Source organism: Papio anubis, chromosome 20, assembly GCF_008728515.1.
Source record: "Papio anubis isolate 15944 chromosome 20, Panubis1.0, whole genome shotgun sequence".
Classification (NCBI taxonomy): Eukaryota; Metazoa; Chordata; class Mammalia; order Primates; family Cercopithecidae; genus Papio; species Papio anubis.
In genome coordinates, this window is record NC_044995.1 from 6,214,328 (window position 1) to 6,231,612 (window position 17,285).

General features: G+C 50.4%; 1 protein-coding gene across 5 annotated transcripts; it reads right to left on the reverse strand.

Moving 5' to 3' along the window:
* Positions 1 to 6,988: 6,988 nt before the first annotated feature.
* LOC101019512 (sialic acid-binding Ig-like lectin 8) lies at positions 6,989 to 17,022 on the reverse strand. 5 transcript variants are annotated; one of them, XM_021931381.2, is made up of 8 exons: positions 15,535 to 16,562; positions 15,062 to 15,340; positions 14,785 to 14,832; positions 13,541 to 13,810; positions 12,808 to 12,904; positions 12,348 to 12,444; positions 10,634 to 10,790; positions 6,989 to 7,616 (listed from the first exon to the last, which is right to left on the reverse strand). In XM_021931381.2, exons 1-8 carry the CDS (start codon positions 15,989 to 15,991, stop codon positions 7,558 to 7,560), a joined length of 1,464 nt encoding a protein of 487 aa, XP_021787073.1. In that variant the 5' UTR covers positions 15,992 to 16,562; the 3' UTR covers positions 6,989 to 7,557. The 5 variants fall into 5 exon arrangements, with proteins under 5 accessions (XP_021787073.1, XP_021787076.1, XP_021787075.1 ...); XM_021931384.2 differs by lacking the exon at positions 15,062 to 15,340 and having other exon boundaries at positions 15,535 to 17,022; XM_021931383.2 differs by lacking the exon at positions 14,785 to 14,832 and having other exon boundaries at positions 15,535 to 16,574.
* Between the last annotated feature and the right edge of the window lie 263 nt (positions 17,023 to 17,285).

The following is a 17,285-nucleotide window of genomic DNA, read 5'->3' on the forward strand; positions in this document are numbered from 1 at the left end:
ACAAAATAGTGAACCCTGATATAAACGATGGACTTCGGGTGCTAATAACGTATCAATGGAGGTTCATCAAATATGACAAATGTACCACTCTGGTGGGAGATGCTGATAATAGAGGAGGCTATGCATGTGTGGGGGCAGGTGGCACATGGAGAATCTCTGTACCTTCTGCTCAATCTGTGAACCTAAACTGCTCTAAAAATTAGGTCTATTCCGTCATATGCTTCTGGGAAAAATTGTCTATATATTTTTTAAAATGGAGAGAACTGACTGGGCATAGTGGCTCAAGCCTACATCTCAGCACTTAAGGAGGCTGAAGTGGGAGGATTGCTTGAGTCCATGAGTTTGAGATCAGCCTGGGCAACATAGGCAGACTCTGTCTCCACCAAAAAAAAAAAAAAAAAAAAAAAAAAAATTAGCTAGGCATGGTAGTGCATGCTTGTGGTCCCAGCTACTCAGGAGGCTGAGGTCGGAGGACTGCCTGAGCCGAGAGGGTTGAGGCAGCAGTGAACCATGATCGTGCCACTGCACTCCAGCCTGGGCAACAGAGCAAGACCCTGTTTCAAAACAAATTGAAAAAAGCTTAATGCTCCCAAATAGGGTATTGGTTGAATAAGTTAACACACATCAAATTCAGTGGAATACTATGCAGCCATGAATAATTAACAGTAATGGTGCACAGCTGTGCTTCCCCAGTGAGAATCCAGGACCCAAGGGCAGGGGGTGAAAAGTGCTTCAGAGGACCTAAAGCAGAAGGTCCACTTTGCACATCTTCTGGGGCTTCCATTTATACTCAAATATTGAGTCAGGTCAATCAAATAACTTCAGTGACAATGAATGCATTATTTTCCTATTGAAACTAACAGAAACGTGTTTTTCCATAGGCCACAAATATTCATATGGACTTTCAGAGTACAACAGAAGACTTCAGAGACATTTCATAAATATATCTAGATACAGAAGACTTTAGAGATATTTTGTAAATATATGCTAGACACCCATAGCTGTATATTCACCTTCCTCTGATTAAATCTGCCCTTAACGTTTCAGAATTCCTAATAAAGAAGGACATTTAAGAAAATGATCCCACTTTGGTAAACATTATGTATATGTGCATGAGTGTAGATAACACTTCAAAACTGAAAAGAGCGGATGGCAGATTGCAGGCATTGTTAGCAGGGCTCTCCCACCTTGGAAAGATGAAACAGTGTATAAAGATTTATGTTGTGAGCTTTTTACCAGAGAGCAACACAGGAACTTAACAGGAAAACTGTAAGAAACCACAGACCTTTCTAAAGAAGCAATGGGCAGCAGCCTACACCATGAGCCAGGCAGAAAACGGTGAGTCCCCGCGGTGTGGGAAGGGGAGAGACAGACTCAGGGATGTGCACTCCCACTGGGGTGCCACACGGTCCAGGCCACAGGACCGGGGAGCCCTCACCCTGCCCAGCACTGGAGCTGATTTAGGGAGCGCTAGGGAGTAGATAATGAGGAAAGAGAGAGACCCTCTCACATTGTTTTACATTGTTTTATACTCAGCACCTGTTTTAAGAAAAAAACAAGGAAGTAAAACCAAAGACAGGCAGCCCGGTGCCAGGCCCGAAACCAGGCCTGGGCCTGCCTGGCCTAAACCCAGTAGTTACAAATCAACTCATAACTTAGAAACCGATGTGATTCATAGATTCCAGACATTGTATAGAAGAACATTGTAAAACTCCCCGCCCTGCTCTGTTTCACTCTGACCACCGGTGCATGCAGCCCCTGTCACGTACCCCCTGCTTGCTCAAATCAATCACGACCCTTTCATGTAAAATCTTTAGTGTTGTGAGCCCTTAAAAGGGACAGAAATTGTGCACTCGGGGAGCTCGGATTTTAAGGCAGTAGCTTGCCGATGCTCCCAGCTGAATAAAGCCCTTCCTTCTACCACTCGGTGTCTGAGGGGTTTTGTCTGCGGCTCGTCCTGCTACAGTAAGAAGGAGCCACACTGGGATATGCTTGGCATGCACTCCCAGGCTCCAGCAGGGACAGAGGGAAGCCATTCCCGATGCTGCCTCACAGGGGACCTTGCAGAAGCCAGTCAGCTGACTCAGGAGGCGGTCACGGGTTGAGAGAAACTCCGGACCAAGATTTGCAATATCATCTTGAGTGGGGAAAGGAGCCTTGCCCAAAATCTGAGACTCATAGGTGCTCCTGAGGGAGAAGAAAAAGCAAAAAGTTGAGCAAATTCATGATTGGAAAGATACAGAATCAACCTAAGTGCTCTTCAACCCGAAGGAAAGGCAACAAAAGAATACACATCCCTGAGTCAGTCTCTCCCCTTCCCACACTGCGGGGAGTCACCGTTTTCTGCCTGGCTCCTGGGGTAGGCTGCTGCCCACTGCTTCTTTAGAAAGGTCTGTGGTTTCTTCCAGCGTTCCTGCGAAATTCCTGTGTTGCTCCCTGGTGCAGCTGCAGCGGAAGTAGATCAGACAGGCGGGTCACAGCCTCCCTTAAAGGGAAACAAACTTGCTAAATAGACGGAGAGAACAAACCGCCCGACATCGCACAAACCGCATTCTGGGCTCGTGGTCAAAACACCCTGCAGCAAGGAGGTAGAAGCGAAGAAGGGAAATTCCCCAAATTCGTGCAAGTGCGGAAACCCATGCTGAGTTAGTGTCCTCGGGCTGACCTAGGCTCGTTATAATAGTGAAAACACACCCCCGCGTGGAGACTTAAGGTGCTAATGAGACAGCGAGGTATGCACTAGCGTGTACAGCCACTGCGCATGCGGGCCTAAGAGACCACCCAGAACATGCTTAAGAGCAACACCGTCCCACCCCCGCATGAGTAATCACGGAAGATTCCCCTAAAGGCAGTTTCCCCAGCGTCAGTCAGTGCCCTCTCACGTTTGAGCAGTTGTCAGGGTGCACTTTCACTTTGCCATTAACTCTCTTGCTTACTTTTACCTTGGACTCACTCTCAAGTTCTTTTTTTGAGGCAAAGTCAAGAATCTGAACTCGCCCACCAGCCATAGCAGGGGAGACCGTGTGGGCCGCGATGCAGGCAACACTCATGCCGGGAATGGTCAGGATGGCACCAGCTTATTGGATTTTTTTTGTTGGCATTTGTGTTTGTTTCTCTACTCACCACCCAAGTGATAAAATAGGATCCTTGGTGGGGAACTTAAAATTATCCCAGAAAGCCAACAGTTCCCCGCCTTGGGGACTTGTCTTTAAATTGCCTGGTTTGTATGTTTCTGGCCGGACGCATGAAGAAACAATCTGTGACAAATCTGAGGGTCTTCCTTTCAGCCTGCCTCCCACACTAAGAAAAGTCGGTGTTTCCCTCCTGGCAATTGTTGTAAATTTCTCTTTATCTGGGAACTGTTTTGGTTTTGTTTTTAGTTGCTCTGTGCTCCCTCTGAATCAAAGCTTCTAGCACTGCCGGTGAAAACCACAAAGGGTCCTGCTTGAGGCGCCATCCTGGCCAAGAGAGCAAACCTGCAGGAGGTTTGGAAATGGACTCGGTCTCTGCAGAAGCGTGTGCACTATTAGGGATGAACCGTGTCACAGCCAGGGGGACAAAGCTCATACTGTCGGTGATCCAGGAGACGTGAGTTCCCAGAGCTCGTTTGGCACATTCATGTGCACACTGTTGTTGGGGGTGGAATGTGTACTGAGCTTCAATGTGAGGCTTGTGATATGCATTCCTGTTTATCAATAAAAAAATTATCGAAGCGGATGAATCCTGTAAGATGATAAATGTGTGCTAATCCAGTGCACTTGACTCTTCAACCCCTTCTTTCAATATCATTTTCATATGAAATCAGGCTTCAATGTGAGGCTCGTAATATGCGTGTCCTATTTATCAGTTAAAAAAAGATTATCAAAGTGGTTGAACCCTGTGACTTGGCAAGCGTGTGAGAATCCAGTACACTTAACTCTTCAACCTCTTCTTTTAACGTCACTTTTATAGGAAATAAAAGTAACCAGTATGACAATTCTCAAAAAAAAAAAAAAAACACAAAAATTAGGCGAGGTCCTGAGCAGGAAAACCAAATGAAAAAGCAGAAACAGGGCACCTGGAAATCTAAGGCTTTGCTGTGCTTTTCCGTGTTTCGCAATTTTCCCAACAGTGAGCTTTGATTTTTGTGTTTTTGTTTTCCGGCTTGCTTTATAACAAGGTCAAAATAATATAAGCAAATATAAAAATAAATAAATAAGTAATAAACTAAAGGCAACATAAAGTCACAAAGATAAGGTTGGGCTCCCAAGAGCTGCCCTCCCCAGAGCCCACCCCTGCTGGTCAGAGTCCACCCTGGGCAGGAAAGGCCACCCCGAGGGCTCGGAGACGAGACCGGCAGCCTCTGTGCCAGGAGACACAGGTCTAGGAGGGTGCAGAGGGGGCGGCTGTGTCTCTGGAGGGACCCCTCCTCCTGGAGGACCCCAGGCAGCTCATAGATCTTTCAGACCTAGACGGAGCCTGTGGAGGGGGCTCATGGGTAAGAGATGCTGGATGCTGGATGAGCTTCCCAGGGCTGAGGGAAGGGCAGCTGGGACCAAAGGAGGGGAGGAGGCTGGGACCATCCCCATCCAGAGGCTCAGTCGGAAACTCCCAGAGCAGGGGTGGAGGAGAGGACAAGGGGTCAGGATCTTCAGCAGGACTTTTATGAGCTCACACACTGGCACACCTCACCCACAGACACAGCTCTGCACAGACCCAGAGATGTGTTACACTCACTGAGACACACACACACACACACACACACACACACACACACACAGAGCAAGAGAGAACATGCATTTCTATCCACGTGCAGGAGCCAGGAACTTGGACCCCCACCCTCACCTCTGCACTCATCTCTTGCTGGGTGGGTTGTGTTCTTGCTGAGTGATGTGGGACAAGTAACTTCACTTCTCTGAACCCTAATTTCTTCATTTGCAACTGGGGTTAAAATATCTGTCTTGCTTGGCTGTTGGGACAGTTAAAGATATTACTATCTAGCATAGGGCCTGCCATGTAATAGGTGTGAAATAAATGATTGCTATTTTCCCCATTATTATTGTCACTGGTAATGAGGGCAGCAGTGCCAAGTCCTTTCTCAGCTTCACCCGGCCTCTTTCCCCCCACACAATGGCATCTGCCTCCAGTGCCCTCGGAAATCTTTAAAAGTGTGTTGATGTTGAGGACTCTCGGTGCAGAGGTGAAGCCCCCAGACCATCTCCTCCAACTCCTAGGGTCCCATGTGGGGAGGGATTGGGCTTGGACTTAATGAGAAGTTGGGCCCCTTCACCTCTCTCTACCCAGGACTCTCCTGTGTTTCTTTTTCTTTCTTTTTTCTTTTTCTTTTCTTCTTTTTTTTTGAGACGGAGTCTCTCTCTGTTGCCCAGGCTGGAGTGTAATGACGGATCTCGGCTCACTGCAACCTCCGCCTCCTGGGTTCAAGAGATTTTCCTGCCTCAGCCTCCTGAGTAGCTGGGGTTACAGGCACATGCCACCACGCCCCGCTAATTTTTGTAATTTTAGTAGAGACAGGGTTTCACCATGTTGGTCAGGCTAGTCTCGAATTCCTGAACTTGTGATCCGCAGGTCTCGGCCTCCCAAAGTGCTGGGATTACAGGCGTCTCTTGTGTTTCTTACGGACCTGAGATGTGACTTCTTCCCTGATTTCTCCCCATAGGGCAAATCGGGCCCCATATGTGTCCGCCTCAGACCCAAGGACAAGACCAGCGGGACAAGCAGGTGAGAAGAGGGTGATGGAGAAGAGCTGGGGTTAGGGCCAGCGAGGCTGGAAAGGGCCCAGGGTCTCTCCGGAGGGGACCGGCAAGAGAGGGGCCCAGCCCAGTCACACCAAGGTCTGGAGATGGGGGATCCTGGGGGAAGTCTGCAGACCCCACCCAGGACTTGGGGATGACGTCATGGGCAGTGTGGCCATTGGGCGTTCCATATGCCAATCAGAGCTGGCCAATGGGGTGGGCCACACGCAGAGCTAGGCGCTCATTCCCAGCGCGGTCTCCCTCAGCTCCTGCACTTCCAGCTTCTCAGATTCCTTCCCTCTGGGCGGTGGAGTCCCCAGAGATGCTGTAAAGACGCCCATCTCAGCAATGCCGGGGACAGGGAAAAGGACCAACCTGTAAGTTCCTGACAATGAGGAATTCCTTAAATGGGCACTGCACACATTGAGCTTGTCTTCATTGTTAGAAACCACGCCGGGAGGCCGGGCGCGGTGGCTCATGCCTGTAATCCCAGCACTTTGGTAGGCCGAGGCGGGCGGATCACAAGGTCAAGAGATCGAGACCAGCCTGACCAACAAGGTGAAACCCCGTCTCTACTAAGAATACAAAAATTAGCTGGGGGTGGTGGCACAAGCCTGTAGTCCCAGCTACTCGGGAGACTGAGGCAGGAAAATAGCTTGAACCAGGGAGGCAGAGGTTGCAGTGAGCGGAGATGGTGTCATTGCACTCCAGCCTGGCAACAGAGTGAGACTCCGTCTAAAAAAAAAAAAAAAGAAAAGAAACCACGCTGGGGAAGGAGTTTCCTGATGCAGAAAACGCTGGTAACGGGACCTTAGGTTAGAAACATGTAATGCAAAGCTGCATCTGACAGCAGCCCCGTGAGGAGCGTGGATTATTTGACAGGCAGATAGAAAATATAAAGGATACACATATGTTTTCCACAGTTTTATGTCTACACACACCCACAAAAATTGTGAAAACTTCAAATATTATCAGTGTTATCTCTGTTTTAATTTTATTTTTATTGAATGTTCCAAAGTATTTTTCTCACAATGTGCATTTTTTTTTTTTTGAGATGGAGTCTTGCTCTGTTGCCCAGGCTGGAGTGCAATGGTGCAATCTCGGTTTACTGCAACCCTCCCGGGTTCCAGCAGTTCTCCTGCCTCATTCCTCCCCAGTAGCTGGGATTACAGGTGCACACCACCACTCCCGGTTAATTTTTGTATTTTTAGTAAAGATGGGGTTTCACCATGTTCGCCAGGCTGGTCTCAAACTCCTGACCTCATGATCTGCCTGCATCGGCCTTCCAAAGTGTTGAGGTTACAAGCGTGAGCCATTGTGCCAGGTCAATTTTTATAATCGGAAAAAAAGAACAAGAAGTTAGAACAGTATGAAGTTAGTTCGGTGTTCATAATGCCACTTCTGGAACTTCTTCTCTGAGCTGCCTTCATGAATGTGCCCCAAATATCTCACCAAATCTATCCTTCATAATGAAAGTAGATAAAATAAAGGAAAGGGGGAGAGAAGGAAGATAAAGAGGGGAGGGAGGAAAAGGGTCTCCTCTCTGGCTGAAACCGAATCTGTGGAAGTGTAGACGGCCAGCCCAGCAGCTGCGGTGGTCACTGTCCCTAGGAACCACTCACTATGTGACACCCTCCCCCTAGGACTGTGGAAAAGGAAGCAGTGAGTAAAAGTTCACCAACAGTCAAGCTGGTGCCTGGTACAAGGTGGGCGCTGGGTGAGAGGCATCTCCGTTCCCCTAATTAAGGCACCCTTTGTGCCTTGGGGCAGCTGCCTGGATTTGATCTGGATCCTCCACTTGCTGGCCTGCATGGTGCTGATCGGCTCACCAGGGCTCATCTGTGGCCTGGGTAGAGCTGGCCCTCTCGAGAGTCACTCTGAGGCCTGCGGAGAGAGGACGGGCCCAAGTCCCAGTGCACAGCAGGTGCCAGCAGGTGTGTTGGCTTCTTAGGGCTTCCCTATCAAATTCCCACAAATTTGATGACTTAAAGCCACAGAAATTTATTCTTTGACGTTATGAAGGCCAAATGTCCCAAATCATGCTGTCATTGGGCTATCTCCCTCGGAAAGCACTGGGAAGACTGTTTCTGGCCTTTTCTAGCTTCTGCGGGCTGTGGCAGGAAAACCCCAACCTCTGCCTCTGCTGTCACATGGCCTTCCTCCCTGTGTGTGTCTTGTGTTCAGTTTCCCTCATTGCATTAGGACACCAGTCATGGCACTCAGGGCCCACCTCATCCAGTATGACCTCCTATTAGCTTGGCAACATCTGCAAAGACTATTTCCAAAGAAAGCCACAGACATAGACACTGGGGGCTAGGACTTGAGCATATCACTTTGCGGGACAAGATTCAACCCACGACAACCCCATTATTAGGATGATGGGACCCTCTGATGTTTCCCGTGTCCATCTCCAGCCCCTCTTGCCTTCCCTTCTGAGCTGCTAGATGCCATCTCCACAGGACATCCTGGATACCCTCGAATGGCCAGCATGGGAATCTGACCTCATTGTTCCCATCTCAGCCCTGCCCCAAATCCCAGAGAGAAATGGAAACACCTCAATACACTATCATACAAATATGTTCACAGCAGCTATATTGATAATCGCCACAACCAAAACAGTATCAATGTATAGGAAAAAATAAGGGAATGAACTGTGATTTGCTCATACAATGCAATGGCGTTCTACCCAGCAATAAAGAGAACAGATGCTGACACACACAACATGGATGAATCTCAAAACACACAATGTGGCCAGGCACATGGCTCACGCCTGTAATCCCAGCAGTTTGGGAGGCCAAGGCGGGTGGATCACGAGGTCTGGAGATTGAGACCATCCTGGCCAACATGGTGAGACCCTGCCTCTACTAAAAATACACAAATTAGCTGGGTGTGATGGCGTGCGCCTATAGTTCCAGCTACTCAGGAGGCTGAGGCAGGAGACTCACTTGAACTCGGGAGGTGGAGGCTGCAGTGAGTCGAGATCATGCCATTGCACTGCAGCCTGGGTGACAGAGTGAGACTCTGTCTCAAACAACAACAACAACAACAACAACAACAACAACAACAATAAAAATGCAACGCTGAGTGAAAAAAGATACAAGAATACATACTGGGTGATGCCAATTATAGGAAGTTCAAGGACATGGAAAATAATCTCTGGTGACAGGAATCAGAAAGTGGTGGCTCTCAGGGCTGGGGATTGACTGAGAAGGACACCAGGATCTTCCTGGAGTGAAGGAAAACTTCTCTATCCTTGATTGAGGAGCGTGTTACACAGAGGTGCATGTTTGGCAAAACTCATGGAACAGCATACGTAAGAGCTGCGTGATTCAACTGAAAAGCTAACACTATTTTTAAATTTCAAAGAACAATGTATTAACCTGTTTTCACACTGCTCTTAAGAAATACCCGAGACTGAGTAATTTATAGATGAAAGAGGTTTAATTGACTCACAATTCCACATGTCTGGGGAGGCCTCAGGAAACTTACAATCATGGCAGAAGGTGAACCAGGCACATCTTACATGGTGGCAGGCAAGAGAGAAGAGCAGGGGAAACCACCACTTATAAAACCATCAGATCTGGTGAAAACTCACTCACTGTCAGGAGAGCAGCATGGGGGAACCACCCCCATGATCCTATCACCTCCCACCAGGTCTTTCCCCCAACACATGGAGATTATAATTCTGATCACAATTCTAGATAAGATTTGGGTGGGGACACAGCCAAACCATATCAAACAAACAATCTGCAATTAAAAAAAACATTTAAAAAATTGGGGGTAAACAAAATAAGTACAGACCCACCATACAGGTAGGGCAAGGGGTTCTGGCCTTCATCTCCTCAGTGCACCTGTCTTGTTCCTGAGACTCTAGGCCATTGCTGCTCCCTCTTTTGTAAAAGTCAATGCCCTCAAGGAATTTATTTCCTGAAAACTTATTGCCAAGGTGTGCCTGGCCTGCCGATTGCTTGACTCAGTGCTAGAGGAGAGAACAAACCTCAGAATCGGATGGGCTTTAAATTCCAGCCCTGCCCTGAGTAGCCGGGTGGCCTTGAGACAGACCCAGTGAGGTTTCCACACCCAGATACACCATGGAACCATCAAGTCACAATGATTAGCACACCCATCTGCGCAAATATTTATCTATTTTTGTGAGACCATTTAAAATCTTCTTTTAGCTCCTTGCAAATATTCAATGCAAGCTGGGTATGGTGGCTCATGCCTGCAATCCCAGCACTTTGGGAGGCCAAGACAGGCAGATCACTTGAGGTCAGGAGTTTGAGACTAGCCTGGCCCACATATAGTGAAACCCCGTCTCTACTAAAAAATACAAAAATTAGCTGGGCATGGTATTACACACCTGTAGTCCCAGTTACTTGGGAAGCTGAGGCAGGAGAATTGTTCGAACCCAGGAGGTGGAGGTTGCAGTGAGCAGAGATCAAACCACTGCACTCCAGCCTGGGCAACAGAGTGAAACTCCATCTCTCAAAGAAAAAAAAATTCAATGCATGAGTCTGTCATTTGAGAGAACATGGATGAATCTAGGGGATGTTTTGTTGTATGAAATGAGCCAGGCACAGAGAGGCAAGTACCACACGACCTCATCTCTATGTGGAATCTAAAATAGTCAACCTTAGAGATGTAGAGAGGAGAATGGTGGGTAGCAGAAGCTAGGGGCAGGGATGGGTCCTGGGTAGCTGGAGAAAGGGGAGATGTTGGTCCAAGTTTGGGTAGACAGGAGGAGGGAGCCCTGGTGACCTACTGCATACCGTGGGGCTCTAGAGGGCTCTTGTTCTATGAGAATCAGCCTCTGACTTCTTTGCTGGAGGGGTTGTGATTCCTGAAATAGGCCCGAGTCTCTGCAGATTCTCACTTGTGAATCTTGATCTCCGAGTACTCACTGTCAGTGGCCTCTTGTCTCTGCGGGTCCTGATGCTTCACTTTATGGAAGCTAAGGGTTGCATACCGGAGCTCTTCTTCCTCCCCTGATGAGTGGGCAACAGCTGGGGGAGGCTTCTTTGGAGGACTGCCCTCTGTCCAGGATTCAGTCAGGGGTCTCTGAACAGAGAGAGAGAAGGGAGTCAGAGCAGAGCAGTGGAGTCAGGATGAGGCAGGGAGAATCCAGGAGGCCCAGGAGATCCGTCCTCCGTTCATCCCACCTGCATTTTTGTCGAAGTCTCTTTCATGCTTTCCTCCAATATTTAACACTTAACTGAGTACCTATTTGGTGTTTACTAATTTCATTAACTTCCCACAACAACTCCATCATAAAATATTATTATTATCTCCATTTTATAAATATGAAAACTGAGGTAGAAACAGTAAACACTGCACCCAAAATCTGTGTTGGACCAGGATCCAATCCAGTCTGTTCCTTCTGACCCAAAAGCCTGGAGTCCTGCTGAGGCCCCTGTGTGTGAGGCCCTGAGCCAGTGCTGGATAAGCTGTGATGGACATGGTAGGTGTGGGCCCTGACCTCCTGCAGCTCACTGTTTTTTTGTTTTTGCTTTTGTTTTGTTTTTGAGACGGAGTCTGGCTCTGTTGCCAAGACTAGAGTGCAGTGCTGCGATCCCAGCTCACTGCACCCTTCACCTCCTGGGCTTAAGGGATCATTCCATCTTAGCCCCCCAAGTAGGTGGGGCTGCAGGAACTCACCACCATGCCTGGTTAAGTTTTGCATTTTTTTTGTAGAGATGGGACCTCATTATGTTGCCCAGGCTGATCTCAAGCTCCTGGATTCAAGTGATCCACCTGCCTTGGCCTTCCAAAGTGGCAGCTCAGTCTTTAATTGAGGGAGGTGGCAACAAATGACTGTTAAAAGAAATGAGTATCAGCTTGGGTTCGGTGGCTCACGCCCCTAATCCTAACACTTTGGGAGGCCGAGGAGGACGGATCACAAGGTCAGGAGTTCGAGACCAGCCTGACCAACATGGTGAAACCCCGTCTCTACTAAAAATACAAAAATTAACCTGGTGTGCGTGGTGCATGCCTGTAATCCCAGCTACTTGGGAGGCTGAAGCAGGAGAATTGCTTGGACCCGGGAGGCAGAGGTTGCAGTGAGCCGAGGTGACAGAGCAAGACTCTGCCTTGAGAAAAAAATAAAAATAAGAAATGAATATCTACATGTAAATTATGATACAATGAGCAAAAAGAGGGTAAATGAGATAGAATTACAGGGCCTTGGTTGAGACATGATACCTGCCCTGGGGAAGCTCACAGGTTAGTGATGTAAGGAGGACAAGCCAGTCAAAGAAATCAGGTCCCCCCAATAGGAAAAATAATGAGAGGGGTCAGGATGGCTGGGGCTGCAGAGAAGAGATGCCAGCTATTCTTGGGGAGGAAAAATGGAGAAGAGATGGTGAATCGGGGCTATAGAAAAGAAAGGGAGGACAGAGAGGAGATAACTCCTACGCAGTGCTTGGCCTGGGAGAAATTGGGGGTAGGGACTGCCATGCTGTCAGCAACATGGGGAGTCCTGTAGGAGAAGCCGGCTTGTGGGAAGGAGGAGGAGAAGAGGAAGTGACTTTGGCCATACCAAAGAGAGCAACCCTGGGGGCCATCCTGTGGGAGGTGTCCAGGCTGGGTGCTGGATGTGGAGACGTCCACATCACTCACCTGAGAGGCCGAGCCCCTGACGGCCTTCGCACCTTCCATGCCTGTATCCCCCACGCCCGCTGCTGGCCTTGCTGATTTCTTCCTGCAGGACCTCACTCTGAGTGAAGAGACCAGACAGCCTTTCAGTGTGGTCAGATCGGGGTGCAGTGGGCAGACCAGCCCTTGCCCTGTATTTCCTACTGGGGGCTTGAGGGGTGACTGAGATGGGATGGGGGTGGTCCAGTTGCAGAGACCCCAACGGTGAAAACAGAGGCTCCTGCCTCCTGGATGGTGGGGCCCGAGGTTGCCACAGATGTGGAGCCCCACAAACAAGGGCGCTCATGAAGTGCTCACTGTGCACCTGTGAGCTCATTCTTGCCCCAAGCTCTTGACCCATCCAGGTCCTTCCAGTTCTGGCTTCAGGGATTCTGTTTCTGGCCTGCCCCAGGGTTCTCCCTCCCTCCCCAGGGTCAATGCTCACATGATGAAGATGACGCAGAAGGACAGGAAGGCGAGGGCTGTGGCTCCAGCTCCCCCAACTGCCGCCAGTGTCACTTCTGATACAGGCCTTGCAGTGCCTACAGATGGATTGGAGTTGCTTTGGGGATTTATATCACGGAGAACTGGGTCTCTTCCCCTCCCACTCTCTGTAAGGCCCTATACTTCCATTCCCCTCTTCTCCCTCCCAGACACAGAACAGGAATGGGAGGGAGGAAGGGAGACTACTTCTGAGGCCAGTAAGGCATGAGAGTGCTGGATGCAGCTTGTCTTGCCTTTATTTAAAATTTTGATATTGTGTTCTTGTGGAATTATTTCACAGTCAATTTAATTTTTTTCAAAAGATCATGGCATTGCAATATTACTTTACTTGCTTTCTGAGTTGGATTTTTCTTTGGCTTCTTAAATTTGGTGCCAAGGCAAGTGCCTCATGTGTCTCATCCTAGTCTAAGCACTGCAAAGCAAGGCGCTTGTACCCCCAAACACACCTGTCCAGGCCCCAGCTCCTCCCCTCCAAGACCCACTCCTCCCCTTTCCCCACCCGACCCCGCTTTCCTGGCAGGGAGAGAACAGTGATGCCCTGGGTTGCAGGGAAGTTCCAGGCCTTACAGCTGAGCACAGACGAGAGCTGAGCTCCCCCTTGAAGCTCGGGGCAGTGGGTGGCCCATGAGGTTGGGGCAGGTGTGTTCTCCTCCTTCAGCCCCTCCCTTACCCACCTGTGCCCTCATTCTGCAGGGAGAGGCTCAGGGAAATGTGCTGGGAGCCCCGAGGGTTCTCAGCTTGGCAAGTGAATTCCCCTTCATCCTTCACATGCACTCGCAGCAGCTCCAGCAGCCCAGGGTTCCAGGGCTGTGAGGGGCACAGGGTCAGGCTCCCTCGGGTCCAGCTCAGCCTGGCAGGGGGATTGCTGTCGACAGCACAGACCAGGCGCAGAGACTGCCCCTCCAGGACTGAAAGAGATGAGCCATTTCCCAGGGCTGTGGATGCTGCAGAGAAAGAGACAGAGGGTCAGAGGGACAAATGGATCCAGAGAAAGAGGAAGGACACGGAAGGAGACTGGTGAGAGGAACTGACACACAGACATAGACTGAAGCGCTGGAAAATGCACACTTTCACAGCTCAGTGTTGGGAATGTAAACTTGTCCACTTTTAATTGAGAACAACTTCACTGCATCTTTCAAAATTAGAAAGAACATGCGACACTAGTGTATTTTGCTTATAGGAATTTATCCCATACACTTAGATATTCCTGTGGAAGTAGATACAAGACTGTCCACTGCACAGTGTCTGCGGAAGATGATTTTCCTTAAGGGATGCCACAAAGTCAGAGTCCATCTGTGCAGCGAAATCACACATGGTCCTAGAGGAGAGCGCGGACAGTCTCACTACGATGTCAAACCACCTGAGATCCTCCAGGTGCACAAACCAAGCCTCAGGGTAGCCTGGATGGACACTGGTCAATTCCGTGGAGAGGGATGGGCATCGGAGGACAGACTCTGCTGTGCATTTTGTATTTCTGCCCATGTGACTGTATCATCTGTGCAGAAGTACTTAGATCGAAACTACTGGGAAAATAGAAAGATCAGACAGAGGAAGTATTCGGGAGACGCCTGACAAGAAACTTGAAAGTCTGGTCCCAAAATAAAAATGAACAAAAGCCAAAACAAACAAATAAACAAACAAACAAACAAACAAATGGGAGTCTGGTCCTGTCAATGTCACCCTGTCTTTGCTGTGGGGCCGAGGAGGGAGTGTGTGGAGGAGTCTGAGGGGAGCAGGGACAGGATGAGGACAGGGGCTCAGGTAGCCACGCGGGCTGGAGATGTGGGCTCTTGTGCCCTGGGCTCACGCACAATGGCAGCTGTGTTTCTCAAAGTGAGTCCAGGATGAGGAGAGACCCAGTCCCATCCTGAACTGAAGGCCCTGCTCCCCCAGCCCCAGAGAGGGGGTTCCGTCCTACCTGTGTCATCTCCTTGGAAGACAGTCACGGTCAAGTTCCAAGGAGGGTCTGGGACAGAAAGACATGAAGACCTACATTGCTGTAAGGGCTGGGAACATTGGCCCAGTCTCCCCAGGAGCTGTATATACAGGGAAAATGGAGCCAACATTCTCCTGACCCCACTCCCAGCCCAGATTCTGGGACCCAGAACCCAGTGTCCAGGCTTGAACCCCATCCCCTGCCCTCAGGAACACCTCCCAACTCATGAGGGACCTGGGCGTCTTGGTCCAGCACTCACAGGACACATCGAGTTGGACGGTCCTGGTCGTGGTCACACCCGTCCCCGGCAAGGTCACCTGACAGGTGAGGCTGGTGCCGTGGTCCTGGGGCTTTGGGATAAGGGTGAGCACTGAGAAGCGGGCAGTAATGGGGCCCAGGGAGGACACGGAGGTCCCAATCCAGGAGATCATGGGGGGCATCCTCTGCTCACAGGCCCAGGGCACAGAGCAGGTCAGGTTCCTGGGGTGGCCAGACTCTAGGGTCCCTTGGATGAGGATGTCAGGCCTCTGGGTCAAGGCTGGTGAAGACGGGAACACAGGATCAGGAGGAGGTATTTCAGCTGCAGCCCTGGGGGAAGCTCAGGCTCTGGTCCAGCTCCTCCCTGGAGCCCGACTTGCTTCAATCCCAACCCCCTCCCAGGCCCCATCCCAGCCCTGCCTTTCAGCCCCCCATGACCTTCCCCTGTGGCCTGTCCAGGAGCCCGTGCCTTACCTGTCACAAACACAGACAGCTGCTTAGCTTTGTAATTCAACTGTGACTTATAACTCCATTTCATGCGTCCTCTCTCTAGCCGAAAGAAATATGACCCCTCGTCCCCCTTCCTGGCGTCGTTGATGCTCAGGGAGCAGTCATTGCTCCATCGGTCCCCAAGGAGTTGGAATCGGCCCTGGGTCTCCGCCTGCACCTCTGTGTCTGGGTTGTTTGTGGCCACTGGAGCCTCTTGGTATGGTCTGTCTCCTGCCCGGAACCAGTAGCCGTGAACTGGGTCAGAGTAAGTCCAGTCATCCTTGGGGTAGGAGAAGGAGCAGGGCACATGGACACACAGGCCCTCCTGCACCGTCACCAGTTCCTGCACTTGAAGCAAGTAACCATCCCCATATTTTCTGTCTCCCTCCATCCCCTGTGTCCCCCAGAGCAGGGGCAGCAGCAGCAGCAGCAGCAGTAGCATGTCTGGGGTTGGAGGTGCCAGGGCCGCCAGGGAACGTCTGTTCCTCAGGGTTCTTCTCTCAGGAACTGAGGGCTCAAGACTTAGGGGAGGTCCTGCAGGAGGTTGGGGGTGAAGTCAGAACAGTGACCTCCCCAGAAGAGGAACTTCACACCAGACACTGTCAGGGCTGAGTCAGTCCTGGGAGATCCACCACACACCACCCCATGTCCACTCCTGGGGACCCTGAGGCCAGACAGGGTGAGAGACTCACCCAGATTCCCACCCCATGCAGGGTCCACCCTCTTTCTTGCTTCCCGGACTTGCCCTTCCATTTGGGTAACATTTTCTGCAAGGTGAAATTGGGTCCCATCTGGCCAGACCTCTGAATCACCCCCGTGGCTATCACTGTTTGTGGAGGTCATACCAGCCAAAGGTGGAACTCAGGGCCATGAGAGACTGGGGTGCAGGTGAGGTGAGCAGGCAGCCTCTCCTCCCTCCTTCAGCAGCAACGAAGTGGGCACCCCCTCTCTGCACAACGAGGTCAACACAGCAGAGCCAGACACTGCCCCTAAGGAGTCACCGTGCAGAGGGGAGACACTGAGACTCCTGACATCTGAGGTCCCCAGGATGGGAGCTTCAGTGGGGGGCACAGGCCGGGTGGGGTCATTCTCCCCTAGGTGGGGGATTCAGTCTCAGGAGGACTGAGCAGAGCAGAGGGACACGCGGCTGTGGAGGTGAGGATTCTGCATGTTGATACACACCAAGGACAGGGAGGGGGAAGCCTGGCTCGCAGGAGGCCTGGGTAACTGATGCTACAACTGTTGTACTGTGGGATTTGGAAGGGAGAAATGTCAGAAGGGAAAGGGTCAATGTGAAAAGGGCACACACTTCTCCCTTTGTTGCAGCTATTTGGGTATCAGAATGGGTTTCTTCACCACCCATATCTTACTGAGTCCCACTTCCCCTGGTTACTCAACGGCAGGCGGGGTCTGCCGGCCCCGGGGCTTTGCTCCTGCAGGCTCTGCTCCCACGGGTCCAGGGGAACAGTAGTCATGGAACGAGGACACCAGCCCTGGGGTATGCACCTTCAGCAATGGGCAGGATTTCATGAGAGAAGAAATATGTGCTGAATTCAACAGATTATTATTATTATTATTATTTTGAGACGGAGTCTATCTCTGTCACCAGGCTGGAGTGCAGTGGCGCGATCCCGGCTCACTGCAACCTATGACTCCCTGGTTCAAGTGATTCTCCTGCCTCAGCTTCCTGAGTAGCTAGGATTACAGGCATACGCCACCGTGTCTGGCTAATTTTT